The following is a 17,001-nucleotide window of genomic DNA, read 5'->3' on the forward strand; positions in this document are numbered from 1 at the left end:
AGTGCTTTTTATTCACTTACTGTAAATTCTGGGATAAAACAATTTAGTGTTCATGTCAAACTGGAAAAAATTGAGAAGTTCAAAGTAAAGAAATTGAACATGAGAAAATCCAGAAAAGATTTTTTTTCATATTTTGTATTAGAGAGTATTTGTGGAATTATTGAAGAACCGTTATCACCCTTCTAGTTCTTGTTATCAGAGTGACTTTCATTAGTTTTTTTTTGTTTGTGCACATTGTATGTCTCATCAGAATTAGCAAGCTACACCATGTATTTTGTATTTGTTTGCATTGTGACTATAAATAAGAACTATTTTTCAAACACTATTACTGCCAAATTATTAGTTCACTTAATGGCTATTAAATCTAGGTTATTTTTTAAATAAGCTCACTTTTGGTGTGCATTTAGTATAGAAATGGTATCAGTCTTGATAGTGTAGTATTCATGAAGTGTTCCTTTTTCTTTTAGACACTCTTTCACCAGCATCCAGTCCTTCATCCATTAATTTTGCCACAGCTCCAGGTAGCATAGATGAATCACCCAGTGGAGCATTAAACATTGAATGTAGAATTTGTGGGGATAAAGCCTCAGGCTACCATTACGGAGTACATGCTTGTGAAGGTTGTAAGGTACAGTGGTAACTTTCTTTTTAAGAGCCTAAATCATGTTGCTTTATTTACAGGGATATATGAATATAAGCATTTGCTTCATAAATATTTAATGAATATAATTCTAATCATTAAAATTATTTAAATAATAAACATATCTGTGAAATAATTGAGAAGTGATTTGTTCAGATACCATAACTTAATACCAGACCTTCATCAAGCAGAGGCAATTCATAATGATAATTTTAATGCTGCTTTTCTGAAAATAGCTAGCTAGTTAAACACTAAAACAACTTAAAACACTCAACTGTGACCAAAACCCAAAGCCTCCTTGCTCCGCTAGTGTTTTATTTGTGTTGGAAGTATAGCTGTGAGAAGCATGCGAGTTTGCTACATTTCTATTAGAACAGCAACAAATCCTGAATTTCTCATCTCTTCCACATTCTGCCTGAATCATTTAGTATTCTACCTCTTTTAGTTTTGGAGCAAATGCATATCTCTGGGGCAAATAATGTTATCAATAATATATACTTTTGGGGACGATTTAATCCAGAAATTATAAAATTCTTTTATTTTTCCTTCTAAAGTTTTAATTTTACATTTTTTTTTCCTCCCCTAAATTATAAGGTGAGTGAAACAATTTTATATGTGTACATTTTTCTCTCATGCTCACCATTAAATCTCCTAGGTCAGAAGGTAAAAATCCAAATACAAATCTTACAGAATAATGCTAGAATCAAATACAGGAATCTATACTAGCCTTTGAAGAGATGGAGAGCCAGTTCAAAATCAGATGTGGTCATAAAACCCCACAGTCTAAATGATAGCCAATATTATGTCCTCATGTCCTGCGAAGCAAGATGCTTCAGTGCTACAATGTCTTTAGTTTTGATAACCTGGTCATGATTTTGTAGTATGAGACTAGCATTATATTGCAGTACCAAGACATCACGGTAAGATTTGTTGAGTTACAGGCTTCTTTGTAATGCTCGTTTTTGTGACCTTGGCTTTTTCTATACACTGTGCTATGCTGTCGTCCCGCGTACAGTGGTTGGATGGAGAAAAGATATGTTAAATCTATGTGTTTGTGACTTACACATATGAAAGATGAAGGTTGTGTCTGACGGAGGGGACTGAGAGAATGCATGCAAAAGCAAGACGTGACTGCTTTGCTTAATCCTTAAGAACAAATCTAACATTGCGGGTACCCTGGGCTCTTGGTTGTCTTTCCTAAGAAAGAGGACTGAGAGCTATTCCCTCTTTCCCTGTTTCCTATTCTATATATGCCTTCATATATACCACTTCACTATGTGAATCCCCCAATTTTTATTTTGGGGGAGGTTATACTTAGCGTATTGTTTTGCTAGTGACAACAATAAGCAATAAAAGGAGAAAAAAATTACCTGTATGATTGAAGTTTAGTGGTCAATGATCTTTAACATTACATATTGTTTTCTTGAACTTCTTATAGGGTTTTTTTAGGAGAACAATTCGACTAAAACTCATCTATGATAAATGTGATCGCAACTGCAAAATTCAGAAAAAAAATCGTAATAAGTGCCAATACTGTCGTTTCCAAAAGTGCCTTTCAGTTGGAATGTCGCATAATGGTAGGTAAGAGTGCCCTTAATAATTTGTGTGTTCCTACCCAGGGTCTGCTTCTGGAAACAGACCAGGGTCTGCTTCTGGAAACAGGCACTTGGATGGTTTTATACTTACTGATGGGAGTGGAACCTCAAGTTTTTACAATATAGATTGGGGGACGGGGATCTATTTCACTAATAACTAGTTAATATAATTGGTACACAGCTGCCAAATGTACTTTTGTGAACCCTGCACAATTGTGTCGTTTTTCTGTTTGCCCATATGAATGTTCACTAGTTGTTTTCTCGAGCCAGAACTTTGGCACCGTTGGTCCCATTGAAAGAAATTCCAGGAGTAGGAGGAGAACGAGCTCATTGTGGGAGAGAATGACATAGGCTAGAAATCTGTCAGAAACCAGACTTCATTATTTTGCAGGTTGCAGTGTAACAGCAGGGAATATGGGGGGAGGGGGAGATCTGTGCTGACTGTGGAGCAGGAATCTGGTAGGTTACTTGTTAAATGAAACAGTAATAATTTAAATCATTTAGATAACCAACTTTAAAATTATGTTATTGTTTGTGTTAACAATTTAGCATGGGACTGGTAAGCCTGTGGCTTACAGGCCCATTTCAACCCACAAGGCAGTCTGATGCATGATATGTAGCTTGCTAAACAACTTTGGTAAAGAGGGGAGAAGAAAGAAGATAAGAGACCAAGCCAAGAGAAAGTATATTTTGATTGGCCAGATGACAGGTGTGATAGTATTGAGGCTGAGCTTGGGAGCAGGTGTGATTTGGGAGTAGGCTGCTGGGCTAGGTGAAAAGCTATGGATGGAGAGATGAACTTCAAAAGGAAATAATGCAGTCTAAGATAGCAAGGGTGGGGACACAGTGTGGGGAAGCTGCCTATGGCAAGAGTATAGTCCAGAGCCCTAGCAAGGGACATTGGGAGGGTTGACTTTCTGAGTCTAAGGCTCCCTCATGCAGAGCCCAAGATAGACTAAGATTATGCCCACTAGGAGAAGGTTTATGTTCTTGGTTGGTGGGTGATAAGCTTCCTGAAGCTGCAGGCTTGGGAAGAGTGTGCCAGTCCACAGAGTAAGGTCTCTGGGGCAGCATTTTAGTAGGGAGCTATGTTTGCTGGCAGGGACAGTTCAGCTGAAGCCATTTCAGCCTACTAAAACAGCATGGGTATCTGTGCCCCAGCTGAAGTGGGGAGCAAACATGTAGAGGTGATAGCGGAAGGAGAAGACCAATAACTTGTGGGTAGCACTTCTGAGGAGGTAGATTTACAGTAAGCTTATATCCATGACCTTAAAATTAGAAGTTTCAGGTTAGGACAGATATTCTTCCACTTTTCTAATAGATCCATGGCCCAATTCAGGGCAGGCCTTCCATGTTAGGACTTGCATTGAATTCAAAAACTGCATTTCGGATCACTCCTAGAGTGACCTCCTAATGTCAGAAGGAGAATTCCTTGGGTCCGTGAAGCACTAATTGTATACATGGTCTGAACTGCCGAATCAAAGCACTGAGGGTCCATCATTCCCCTGATTAGACACTGAAATGAGGCAAGAGTAACAAGCTACATTGACTATCTCCAAACCTTGCACACCATCAGAGGGTAAGGCTCCTTGTAAAAGGAGTTGCTTTAGTTTTAAGATGAAACTGAAGAAGGATGTGAAAGTACCTATTTCATTGCTAAAAGGCAAGAGCACTTGCTCAAGAAATGAGAGACCTCTACACACAGTGGGGTTTCAAACTCGCATCTCCTACCTCTCAAGAGAATCTCCTAACTGCTAGATTGGATAATCAAAACCTGCTCTCATCCCATCCAGTCTTTCTCTACAGAGAAAGAATTATAAAATTCTGAGTCTGGGAGGAGGTTTTGTTGACTATAGCCCAGTGATTTGAGCATAAATCTGGGTCTCTGGGTCTCTCTTGTTTTGCTCTTGCTAGGCGGTACAGGAATGTTGAACGGAGCAACAAGCGCGTACAGAACTAAAGAGCCCGGCAGGCTCAGAATCAGGAATGGAATTGGGGCCCACCTCTGTGCAGTGTTCCCTACCAAGTAACTCCCTAGGCAGATCCCCAGCTGGCATATATGTTCTTTCAGTCAAGCTCCTGACATGACTTCACGGAACTGCTGTTTTTTAGAATTCTAATGGATGACTGAGTTTCACGTTGGGAGTTGTAGGTGTAGTTTGTGTTTTGAAACGTTTTGATTGCTTTCAGTTTAGCATACTCTGACTTGATAATTAGTCACTGACTCTGTTGGAAAGGATGAGATTATTTCATTCATGAATTTATCATAATAAGTGTTCTACTTCTACTTTGTCTTTGCAGATAGTCTTACTGCTCTAGTCAGCAATGGAAAAAGGCATGGGTTTTTGTATAACTTATGTTTATTTTACAATTGTGTCTTTCCCGTCAGCAATACGTTTTGGACGAATGCCAAGGTCTGAGAAGGCAAAGTTAAAAGCAGAAATTCTAACAGGTGAAAATTATGTAGAAGATTCAGAAATGGCAGATCTTAAATCACTTGCCAAAAGAATTCATGACGCCTACCTGAAAAACTTCAATATGAACAAGGTTAAAGCCAGAGTCATCCTTGCTGGGAAAACTAATAACAATCCAGTAAGTAGTTTTGCTGTAATTTTACTTTAAAGTTGGCATGTCCTCAAGGAAATGTAATAAGTTGTTAAACTCTTAAGCTAATCTTTTGGATGATAAATAGCATGTTAATACAGACACAAAATATGCAAAAAACCAGAATCAGAATAGGAAGCTTTGGGAAAATCAGGTGACTCAATGGATGGTTATGGTTAAATGGAAGCTCATAACCTTAAATTATAACAAAGAGGGGAGAAAAAGAAAATTAGTTCTTAATCAAAAAACAGAATGTGATATCTGAATGTGAGTACTTCTAGGCTTTTTTTGGGGGAGGGAATGATTAAAAATTAATTTCCTGTTATGATGAAAGTTAAAAAGAAAAATTTTTATTTTGAATTTGTATAATGCTCTTCTGCTACAAATATCAGGATAAATGTTGTTATCTTTTAGGACATGTAGAAGCTCTCCATACAATTCTTGTTTTAACCACAGTAGTAGTAATGGTAGGAGTGGAAAGAGAACTCAGTTTGTAATTCTTCATTTAGAGTTCTGACCACTTCCTTACCCAGCCTTCCTGGTTTTATGGTTGCTTTGAAAGGCAGAAGTGAACAAGCTTGTGAAGACATATAAGTTGCAGAGTTTATTTTTCTTACAGGATAATTTAGCTAACCTCTTATACTAAATAGTGAATGTTCTCTGTGAATTTTTACTTGAGACACTTGGGTCATTACTGATTAATAAGCAGTTGTGTAATATTTACTCATGAGTTTTACAACATCTTTGAAAATTAACTCTGAGCCAAACAGTTTTGACAATCTGGCATAAACTTCCTATAAATGATTGAATGTGGTTTTAAAAAAAAAATCATCATTAGACACGGAAGAGTTTGGGCTGGCTAGTGATATCAACTGCTTTTTGTTTTGTAGCTCATGAGATAGTATAACCAATGTAAGGACTGGCTTGTTTCATTTTTATGTATAATTTTTTTTAATTTCTGTTGTGATTTGTGTTAATATATAGAAGATAAAATCGGTAGTGTAAAATAAGAGATGTAACTTCAGTAAAAGGTGGGGGGAGGAGGAAGATTTTACATTTACCAGAATAAAAAACATGTATAGCTATGGGGCTGAGCGTTACCAGAATTGTAAGCAAGATGTCTTCTAAATAGTGGAATTTGATATATTATAGGTCCAATCTAGCCAAGCATAGGGATTTCTACCTTAAAAGAGAAACATGAATAATCCCCGTCTTTTTCACTGGATTAATGAGATACTTACATTTTAAGTATGGGTTTAAACTTGTGGAAGGGGGTACAAGCTGACATAACCCTACAGCACCTATGGTGCTTTAACACCTTACCAAGTGGTTACCTGCATACAATCTTTTTCAAGCTTGTTATTACCTGACTTAATCCTAAATTGCAATATCGGTTGGGATTCTGCAATGCAGAGATTCTGGATCATTAAACTGTAATTGTGTTTGAATTTAAGCCAGGATGAGATTGATTTACTGGCTCTCAGATTAGAGTCATCTGGTTCGCTAGAGAATAGTGGTTTGCATATGTGTTGATGAATTTACGAGTAAAAAAAATGAAGAATCAGAACTAGCATATTGTAAACAGGTTGTTTTTCCTAGTGATGAGGTGGTATTTTTAAATTTAGCTCTTAAATTCTAAGCAATACCTATTTTCCACATAGTGAAAGGATGTTAAGTTCTAAAAAGATTTAAAAGATTACATCATTTTAAATAGTTTGGAAATTTCATATTGTTATTGTTTTTTCACTTTCTTATATCCACATGCACATGGAAAGAGCTGTTCCTTATAACTCTTAAGTATTGAAATGAGATGGAATGTATGGTCACCATAATCATATATATCAGTGGACAATATCCACTGTGGTCCAGTGATCTGTAAGAAAAATTGCATGTTTTACCATTTTCTAAGTAAAATAAGTGAATTCTGTGAGAGTTTCTAACAGAACCCAAAACGTTCTTCAGGATCTTTAGTGTGAGACAAGTAAAACAGCACAGGGAAAGTGCTTTGCTTAGCATTTATGGAACTAAATTTATGTTCGAGGTCAATAGCCATGACTTTGATCAGCTGGAAATAGTTAGTTTTTATTGTTTTTCTTTCAAGGATTGTCCTTCTCTTTGAGTACTGCTCTTCAGGTACGCTAGTCAAAATACAGTGCACTAAAATATTTTTGAGTTCTGGTTGCTCTTCTTAAGAAAGTGTGGATGATTTTTAAAGTGATATTTTAAGAGAATGGCTCATCAATTTGTAAAGTGCATACCTTTATAAATAATAAATAATATTATGATTTAATATTAATAATTAAATGTGAATATTTTATTTATGGAAAATATTGTGGGCAAGACTGAAATTTTGTGTTGTCTGACATTCTAGTGTGATTTGGGGTTTAATGATGATCTAGCACTAACTGTAGCTAGAAAGGTGAGCTGAATTTTTGTGGAAGATCAGCTGGAACATAGTTTATGATAATTTGATAATAAAGTACAAGAATAATACAGGGGTCACAATCTTGTGTAAATTATTTAAATAACTGCCTATATTTACATTTCCTATATTTAGAGAAAGATATTTCAGGAAAGCATCGTGCTAGGCATCAGGTATAGTTAGTTCAGGAATGATAGGGATGTAGGCAGAATAACATGGGCTTCTGGAGAAGGTAATACAAGTCTTTTGAGAATCTTCTGGGACTTAGTCTGAGATGGATGTATACATGATAAACCCTGTGCTGCTGGATCTTCACTGCAACTACTGACTAGTTAAAGCAAAACTACGTTAAAATGTAAATATACGTGACATTATTATTTGCACTGTCATTTGCAGAGCAGAGTTACTCTTAGATACTGCAGTTTGTAGTTCTGTAATACCTGGTTACTCAAGATGCAGAAATATGAAATAATTGAAGGTTTTTTTTTTGCTCTGTAGCCATTTGTTATACATGATATGGATACCTTGTGTATGGCAGAGAAGACCCTGGTGGCAAAACTGGTAGCCAATGGAATTCAGAATAAGGAAGCAGAAGTTCGAATCTTCCATTGTTGCCAGTGCACCTCTGTAGAGACTGTCACAGAACTTACTGAATTTGCCAAATCTATCCCTGGCTTCTCCAATCTTGACTTGAATGATCAAGTAACACTGTTAAAATACGGAGTTTATGAAGCCATATTTGCCATGTTAGCTTCTGTGATGAACAAAGATGGCATGCTGGTAGCCTATGGAAATGGTTTTATAACCCGGGAGTTCCTGAAAAGTCTGAGAAAGCCATTCTGTGATATAATGGAGCCAAAATTTGATTTTGCAATGAAATTCAATGCACTGGAGTTGGATGATAGCGATATATCCCTTTTTGTGGCTGCTATCATTTGCTGTGGAGGTAAGCAATACGTATTTGTTCTGAAATATAGCAACTGTTAAGGTTTTATATTAATAATTTTAATGGAAAAAGTGTATGCTTTACAGTTAATGGAATTCTGAAGATTTAAGTCTACCTCTAACAATGTCGATTCCCTTTTAGCCTGTTGCATAAAAGATATTGTATAGCTGTTAAGGCCTTGGTCCTGTATTTCACTTTGCAGAACTGTATGCATGCATGGAATTATTCTCTAACCTCATATTCTCTAACCTCACTCAGAGAGGGGTCTGGGTGCTCAATGTTTTTAAAAGCAGGATGTGAAGAGTGTTGGTGGGTGGGTTTTTTTTGTTTGTTTGTTTTGTTTTGGAGGCTTAGGGCTGTGTAGGAAACGGTGTTTGTTTCTGTGCCATGGGCAGAAAAATACAATGTAATGAGATTGCTAGCATGACTGAATAGGCCTTTTCTACTCTACTTTTAGAGGCAGATGCAGCTTATAACTTTGATCTTGGACACTCGCTGACTGGATCACACAAGTTCTGCGCAAATGTGCTGCTCTGTTGATGCAGTTCCTGTGTTACGATTATGATCTTAATATCACAGACAATTTTCAAATATTAGCTTCCTCTTTCAAATTAGCTTATGGTGTTTTTTTGAAGTTTTTCATAGTACCTTAGAATGTGTGTGTGTGTGTGTGTGTTTTTTTTTTTAATGTCTACTGTTTGCACTCTTTGTGAGTGAAGGAACACAAATGTAATCCTTCTTTTCCTCCAGGAAGTAAGGACTTTCATATTTAAGATTAAATTCAAAACTATTTAACAGCATTTTGAAAAGGGAAATAACGGATCAAGACAGTTCCAGCAGCAGTGACTGCCCGCCTTTATTGTATTCTGCCAAACTTGCAGAACAACGCTTCACTGGCCTCTGGTTGCATCTTCAGCAATAACAAGAAGAGAGACATGATCTGTAGACTTTCACATATTTCATGCACTAATTTAGATAGCAAGTTCCCATCACATTTTGAATTACTTCTGCATATTATATTGAATTTGAATTTTTCAAAGGTCAAGAGAGTTCTTTGCAGGCAAAATGGTATTTTTCCCTATCCTCCTCCTTAGAAACGTCTTAAGTTTTCAAAAAAACAACTTTAGCCTATGGTACCATACTTCTTACAGAGAAGTTTGATCCAGAGAATCAAGAGGTGACAGGATTGTTAAGTCGCTGAAAATGGGATCATATATTGTGAGTGTGAAACACCCTTAACAGATGCTTCTCTAACTCCTGCCAAAAGCTAGTGTCATGGGAATATTTATGGGAACCAAGGGTGAAACACCATTATTTTATGGCTGTTTGTATGGCTCCCAGTCTTGGAGAACTCCCTTGAAATAGCCAAATGCTTTTTTCCTCGTCCTTACCGTTTGAATTCTGTTATCCTGTCGAATATAGACCTGGATTCCTAGGCTGTATGCTTCTACTGACTTTTTGTGGCATGGAATGCATTAGTACCATGAGCTCTCTCCTCAGATAACCGTGGACATTGAAAACACTTGGGCCAAAGGGACAAGACTACCTCTATTTAAAGAAGATTAACTTCAAGCCTGATCCAAAACCTATTGAAATTGATGAGAATAGTCTCATTGTCTTCCATGTATAATGTAGATAACCTACAATAAAGAATAATTATAAAATTATGACATGTATTCTTCTGTTTGTTTTGAGAACAGATCGTCCTGGTCTTGTAAATGTAGGACACATTGAAAAAATGCAAGAGAGCATTGTGCATGTACTGAAACTTCACTTGCAAACCAACCATCCTGATGACATCTTCCTCTTCCCAAAACTTCTTCAGAAAATGGCTGACCTCCGACAACTTGTGACAGAGCATGCTCAACTTGTTCAGATAATTAAGAAGACTGAATCTGATGCACATTTACACCCTTTACTACAGGAAATCTACAGGGATATGTATTAAGGATTTTTAATATTTTTTTCCACAATATTTAAAGACAACAGCAATATTAATAATAGATGGGAGCAAAATTACTTGCACAGTTATCTGCTGTTCACTCAGTCCGGAGCATGAAAAATCTAAAAGCTAGATAACTGAGTGTTATACTTCTTCTGGTTTGGGTTCTTCTGTCCTTTTTTGAAACAGTTCTCCAGAGAAATATCAATCTTAATGCTCATGAAGTTGCTCATAAAGGTTCATTTATTTGGAAATTTGAGAATTGGTAAGGAATACATATTTGTATAATAAATCAGAATGCTGATTGACAGAAATGAACAAAATTGTATTTCCTCTTGGCTAAGTCATTTTAGAATTAATATAATAAATTCAGCAAATTATCTCCAGGTATATGCACAATCATGAAGATTATGCACTCTTGGCTAATGGTAGTTACTGAGAACCAACTAATGCTTTTACTTGACTAAGGCAGTCAGTCTAGATGTATCAAATGGTTTGATTTTACTGTATATACACTTCTAAAAAAAAAAAAAAAAACTGAAAGACCTTTGACATGCTACTGCCTGAGCTCCATGAAGTACAGTACAGCTTCATGTAGTTTTAAATTGGTAAACTTTAGGATTAGCATGTTGAAAAGATATTTCTTTTATGAAATGAAATAAAATCCAAAGAGTTATTTAAAATACAGCAGAGGTGCTCCATTCAGATGTTTCTTGATGACTACATGAAACAAAAACAAAAACAAACAAACGGAAAAAGATTCCGTTGCTTTAAGTGTTTTAAGGAAATTAGAAAATGTCCCTATGGGTAAATATATCATACTGTATGTATTCTGGAGAACTTGCAATAGCTCTAGATGCAGTTTTGATTTAAAAATATCATTTTAAATTAGCAAGAGTTCTGGAGAGTCTCCAAGAAATCTAATCCTAGCCCAGAGAAAATGAATTCCAACTTCATAGCATTCGAGTGCCTAGAATGATAGCTTACTCTGAAGAAATTATTATATAAGAATGGCACCTTCTTTCTTGACAGGTATTTTTGCAGTGTAGAGTGATTCAAACTTTTCTACTTTTCTGATGAGTACACTATTTTGTATTTTTTTTTTCAGTTATCCACTTGGATATATTTCTTTCTGTTCTTTCTTATACCTTGTCCATAGCAATATTAACCATGTTATTTCATCAGGTTTTGTACTTGTCCATACAACCATAATGGATAAGGTGACAGTATTACCAAGAGCAGAATTTGTAGATGTCAATTGTGTGACATGTGAAAGAGAGCACAGTTGAGAGTAAATAAGTTTATTGGGTACCTGAGAGGAAGCTTTGATTTTTACAATACTACTTAGTCCTGATGCAGAATGAGCCAAAATGGGACAGCCTGACTTTCGCCATTTAACAGGATCCCTTATCAGAGATTTCTGCAGAAAAAGTGAAAGCAAGTGCTAGCCATTAGTTTAATCGTGTATTTGTTCAAGACTCTGTGCTATTTCTTTTTCTCTTCTTTTTTTAATCTGGAAATTTAATTTTGTTATTTCCTTATCTGCTTATTTATTTCATAACACAAAGATTTCAGATGCCAGTCTTAGCTAAACTTCCAGTCGCATAGGGGGACACTTTATGCTTGTTTTATTGTAGCCGGTTTCAGAATCTTAAGCCTTCACTGAAAGAATTAACAAAGATTGGTAAAGTGAGAACATCAGGATATGTTTTTTATTTTAGTCACAACATTTGTTTCTTATAGGCCCACTGGTATGACTAGACACTGGATAAATTACAGGTTTAAAAGCAATTTGATATTTATCCAGGTGATGGCCATTAGCTGAGGTTTTAGTTAACTGCATTGTGCAAATTATTAAGGCGTAGGCCTCATATTTCGTGACTATCTTGGGCAGGACAGAAAGAATAAATGCATATGTACAGAATTATCCCTCCTTCCCTGTCAAGTACCTTCCCTTCTCCCCAGTAAGCAACAGGGAGTGATGTTAGTTATGTTACAAGTACTTGTAACGCTTCGTGAAGAGAAGGCTGTAGGTCTTAACAGGAAAAACTAGAGGCAAAGTGGGTTGTCTTTTTATGTTATAGCAATACATAGTATGCCCTCAGAAATAACACGATTTTAGCAATGAAGCTCCTTTATTCCTCAAGTCAGCCGTGTTTCGCTATGGAACGTTGGGCTTTAAGCATAAGACATTCAACGTTGAAGCAGTTGATACACAATATTGCTTACTCAAAAAATTGTCAAAACGTTAGCCATTCTGTGATGACATATTGCACATTTGGAGATGGTACGTGTGGCATCAGTGTGCAGGAAGAGCGTAGTGATCAAGCATGATCACTGCAGCTGCGGGTAGTGTAAATTCTAACTTTGGAGACTCCAGTAGTTTTACGTTTATTCTGAAAAAGTAAAAGCTGTAGTTTTTTCCGCAGCTCAGATGCATGCAAAAGACAAATTTTAAAATTCTGTTCCATAGTTCGGATGTACTAAAGTTTCTTGGAAAAATTAGACAAAGTTAGTGTGGACAAAATGCATTTTCCCTGTTCTTGCTCGCTCAAGTGGCTATAACACTTCACTGAAACTTTTCAGAAATGTAGAAAATTTAATAGCAAATATTTAAATTTGGCAAAGCTTGCACAATTGAAAACAGCAATTTTCAGTGAAAAGCATAACTTTAAGCAGCTGCTTGTTGCCGGTTCCTATTATAAGCACTAGGAAAGTGCATAATTTGCGTTTTCCTGTTCCAGACCCATTTTGTTTCATTATTTGAAAATCGGCTAGCATTTTTGAATAGTTCCTCAGACACTAGAATTTTATTTCTATTTTAAATGCAATCACAGGCCTTTAAATATATGTCAAAACACATGTATGAATTATAGAAACGTGAACAAGATGTTAGCATAGCCTAAAACTCTGGATAGATACCGCTATCCATGCTGTTGCACTGTGCACGTATCCACAGTATCTTCAAAGAATAACACAGGACAGACGATTCACTTCCTGAATTTTAATGTGTGAAAAAAGTTCTTAATTTCAACGTTACACTTTTAATAAAGTATGTTAACTACCTCAGTAGATGACTGCAGTAGGCATTTGCCAATGAGATTTCAAAATGACTCAATTTATGTTAGTTCTTTGGAAGTTTGGAGTCTGACAAGTTTGAGATATATTACTGAGGAACCTTCAGCATCTCCACCTTGCATAGACCATATAATATTTTAAAATATCAGTTCTGTGACTGGAGAGGGGATGATCAGAGTTTTGGGAGTTTTTTTTTTTTTTTTTAAATAGATTTACTGACTTGTTATGTATAATTTTGATCTGATTCTTATTTACTTATTTATTTTTATTATTAATAGCACCGAAGAACCCTGGTTAGAGATCGCAAGCCCACAAACAGCTTAAGCCAAGAGACAGCAGAAGGATAGAGAAAAATCCTAGGAAACAATGGTACAACTTAATAGTTTCAGTGAGCCTATAGCCCATTCATTATTGAGGAGTTTATTTGATTTGCTGGGATAGCCTAGGTGTCTTGACAAAAGGGATGGGGGGGAAGGAAGGCTCTGTATCGTGTATTAGGGAAATCTGGTGTTCATTTGCATCTCTTTCTTTAATAATTTGTTTAAAGGTGTACTGTCTTCAGTGTAACAGCACACCACTGTCATTTAAAAAATCAGTTACATTGCACCTGTTAAATTTAAGAAGCCCACTTTTATTTTAGTCACAAAATTACAGGCATAGTTAGTAATGTTTGCCATTTACACAAATTGAACCTTTCTTGGTATTTGAAGAAATCTTCTTTTTCATTTAATTTCCATTTCCATGTGCCTTTGTGCTTTGGTTCCAACCAGCTGCTAGAAAGCTGACATACTGCCAAAGAGCATATTTTTGTATTTATTTCTGGCCCGGACAGATTTAGGAAATACCAGCAGTTGCACTAAGTCTGTTCTCATGAGAGGGCTAGCACAAGTTTGCAAATCGAAGAGCTTATAATAAGCATCTAAACATTTGTTTGTTTCTTCAAACTGCTAAAACTTTGGAGATTTACTCATCGCAGAGCTGGGTACATACTGTTAAGTCTGAATTTCCTCCTTATTTCTAATGGAAAGTCTGGGCAATTTACACACCATCTTAAACAAAGCAATTGGAGAAGACTACTCTGTAGCTGCCTTTACGGTCTCTGAAGAGGAACAATTTCAGCTCCTTCTCTCCTTAAAAGCATCCAAGTTTTTTCGTTGAAAATCTGCAACTACATTTAACAAATGCATTTGCAGCTGTTGTGGTATTACCTAAGCATAAGATCTTACAAATAATGGTCCTTCATTGAAATCTCTAATCCCTTCAAAAGTATATAGCATGGTATCTGGTGCTTGATTGTATCTCAAATATTTTCTTGATATTGGCTGCATATAATTTTTTTTTATCTATGTTTAGTTAGCTTTATCATCCTTCTTTTGAAGCTAGACATTTAAATTATATGTGGGTTTGATCTGAGATTATTGATATTCTGTATTGTGGGTTTTTTAATGTAATACCGTTTCTTCACGTTTCAATTTGTAAAATACAAGAATATAATTGCAAGGTATAAACTTTCACTAAATTATATTACAAAGATGTTTTAAGAAAAGTATATAAATTATTTAATTTAAATACTTATGTTTCATACTTTATCTGGTGAACCCTTTGTGTAGTGAGGAAAGATTTAGTCTTATGGGTAAGGATGATAGGCCTGAAGTTAAAGACAAACTACTATTTATTCCTCTCTGGTCTTTATTACTGTATCATTTGTGAAGAAGTATCACAAATTCTGCAACTTACCAGTATTTGGCATTGACAATTGTAACCAAATTTTTTTAAATATATTTTCACCTAAAACACAGACTTCCTTTTATTTCATTTTAATAAAAGTAAGTCTAGGTCTGAAAGAGCTGTAATTCTAAAATATTTAGAGTTAATATTATTAAGGTTTTAGCTCAAGTTCACCAATATGAAAGGTAGACTATAGAGCAAAGTTCATCTTTGCTTTACAGCATAGTACTTCCTTTTACTTAAAAGCCTGAAGAGCTAAGACACTAAGCCGAACTAGAGTCTGTTAGTACTTCATATGCAGTTATTTTCTGAGAAACTGATTCATGGCTTACTAGAAATACAAATAGTGTACACATAATTATTTCCTGCTACCTGCAGTGAGATTGATCTGTAGTTTTTATAAATGTATTTTAAAATACGTAATTTGGCAGTGCAAAACAAAATATACACAAGTTTTAAGTTTTCTTTTTCTATAGGAGTTTTCCCTTTATAATTTTTAAGTACAGTTGAATTCAGAATCTGTCCATAGGGATTCTGTGTCCTGTGATTCAGGTGTGACTGTCTGTGCATACAACACCCTTGCTAATGAATCCTGATGCAGGAGTAAAGTGCATTACCTTTTTAAGGTATAACTTTTATTTTGCTATATTCAAAATAAAGCATCTAGTACAAGCACAGCATATTACAAATGTTCCAGCAATGATTTGTATTCATTGCAATTGATTTGTAACAGACGAAATCGTACTTTCCAAAATTGCTCCAACTCAAAAATTTCATTTGATAGTTGTCATCATACAGCTACGCTGTATCAGTTTTCTAAAATCAGTTTGTCAAATTTATAAAAGCTATACTGGACTTTCTTGTGGTAACCTATAGATCATCTTTTCTGAATTTCATATGCAACAGTGAAAAAACTGTAAAAGATGCCATCAGCTATGTCACTTTATATTGTAAATGTGATATAAATTGTTAACAAAACCCATCCCAGGACAAGGGTGTTTCCTCTTCCCCCCCCCCCCCCCCCGATGTTGGTGGTTTTTTTCTTTCTTTCTTTTAAGCTTTTCCAGCTTCTAAAGCTGTTTTGTCCTGAACTACTTAACCTTTATTGTGTTACTCTGTCTTGTCAGATTCCACTGCAGGGAAATACGTTTCAGCACAGTGTTCCTACTGCAAGGACCTAAATTGCAAATGAGTTGCCTTTGCCAGAAGGACAGGGATGTAGGCTGGGCCTTAAATAAGAGCTGCAAGATCCGGCATAAGGAACTTAAAAGTATTTTGGTGTATTTTCTCAGGTTGGATATACATGTACTGGAGTCCCTGTGGTGGAAAAGTGCCAGCCTTATGATCAGTGGAAAAAGTTACGTGGCATTCTTTACACTTGAAAGAAATAGTTGGTATGGGAAAATACTGACCAGCCAAAATACTGCCATCATGCAAATATTATGCTGTATTTCATAGCATAGAAGTGCAGTATAAACATTCAAAATCTGTTTGATGTGCAACAGGGATTGTGAGATTAATGTAGCAAAATTGTTGGATGATTCATATGCAAATAACCATGCAGAATGCAGGTCAAATCAACTTTACCTCTGGCACATTCAGGTAGTATAGGTATATTTTGCCACATGGTAGCTTAGGGTTGCCTTCACAGAGGCACAGTGCCTTTGCCCCTCCTGTTAGCACTGCAGCACACTTCAGAGCTGTTGGTGAGGCTGTGCACATATTCTGGCATATATCTACCAGTGCTCACCAGCAGCTCCATTTGGCAGACCTTTCCTGAGTAGATTGCTATTTTCATCTGCCAGTGTCATGTCTTGTGGATAACGGGAGAAATCGCCTTCAGATGAAATCATTCATCCTGCTCCCCCGAGAAATGAAGCCCATGGAGTGGGTGGGTATGTGAAGCCATGCCTCCATCTCTGTATCCACAAATATTTTGCTCTGCTTTCAGAAGTGGGAACAACATTTATGGCTGTAGTTATTTCTTTAGTAATAACAAAGCTAGTCAAAGCTCTAGTATTACTGATTTTTAACAAAATAAAGATC

The 17,001-nt window shown here is 36.0% G+C and overlaps 1 protein-coding gene across 50 annotated transcripts in view; it reads left to right on the forward strand.

Moving 5' to 3' along the window:
* PPARA (peroxisome proliferator activated receptor alpha) overlaps positions 1 to 13,217 on the forward strand; it is a 39,520-nt gene extending 26,303 nt beyond the window's left edge. For 29 of the 50 annotated variants that reach the window (XM_068952551.1, XM_068952439.1, XM_068952584.1 and 26 more), the window contains 5 exons: positions 468 to 628; positions 2,079 to 2,217; positions 4,625 to 4,827; positions 7,760 to 8,207; positions 9,908 to 13,217. In XM_068952551.1, coding sequence (XP_068808652.1) covers positions 468 to 628; positions 2,079 to 2,217; positions 4,625 to 4,827; positions 7,760 to 8,207; positions 9,908 to 10,155 — 1,199 coding nt within the window. In that variant the 3' untranslated portion in view covers positions 10,156 to 13,217. Of the gene's footprint in view, positions 1 to 467; positions 629 to 2,078; positions 2,218 to 4,624; positions 4,828 to 7,759; positions 8,208 to 8,664; positions 9,877 to 9,907 lie in introns of those variants that run through there. The other 21 variants (XM_068952677.1, XM_068952688.1, XM_068952672.1 and 18 more) reach the window with 6 other exon arrangements.
* The last annotated feature ends 3,784 nt before the right edge of the window (positions 13,218 to 17,001 follow it).

This window comes from Struthio camelus, chromosome 1 (assembly GCF_040807025.1).
Source record: "Struthio camelus isolate bStrCam1 chromosome 1, bStrCam1.hap1, whole genome shotgun sequence".
In the NCBI taxonomy this organism is placed as follows: domain Eukaryota; kingdom Metazoa; phylum Chordata; class Aves; order Struthioniformes; family Struthionidae; genus Struthio; species Struthio camelus.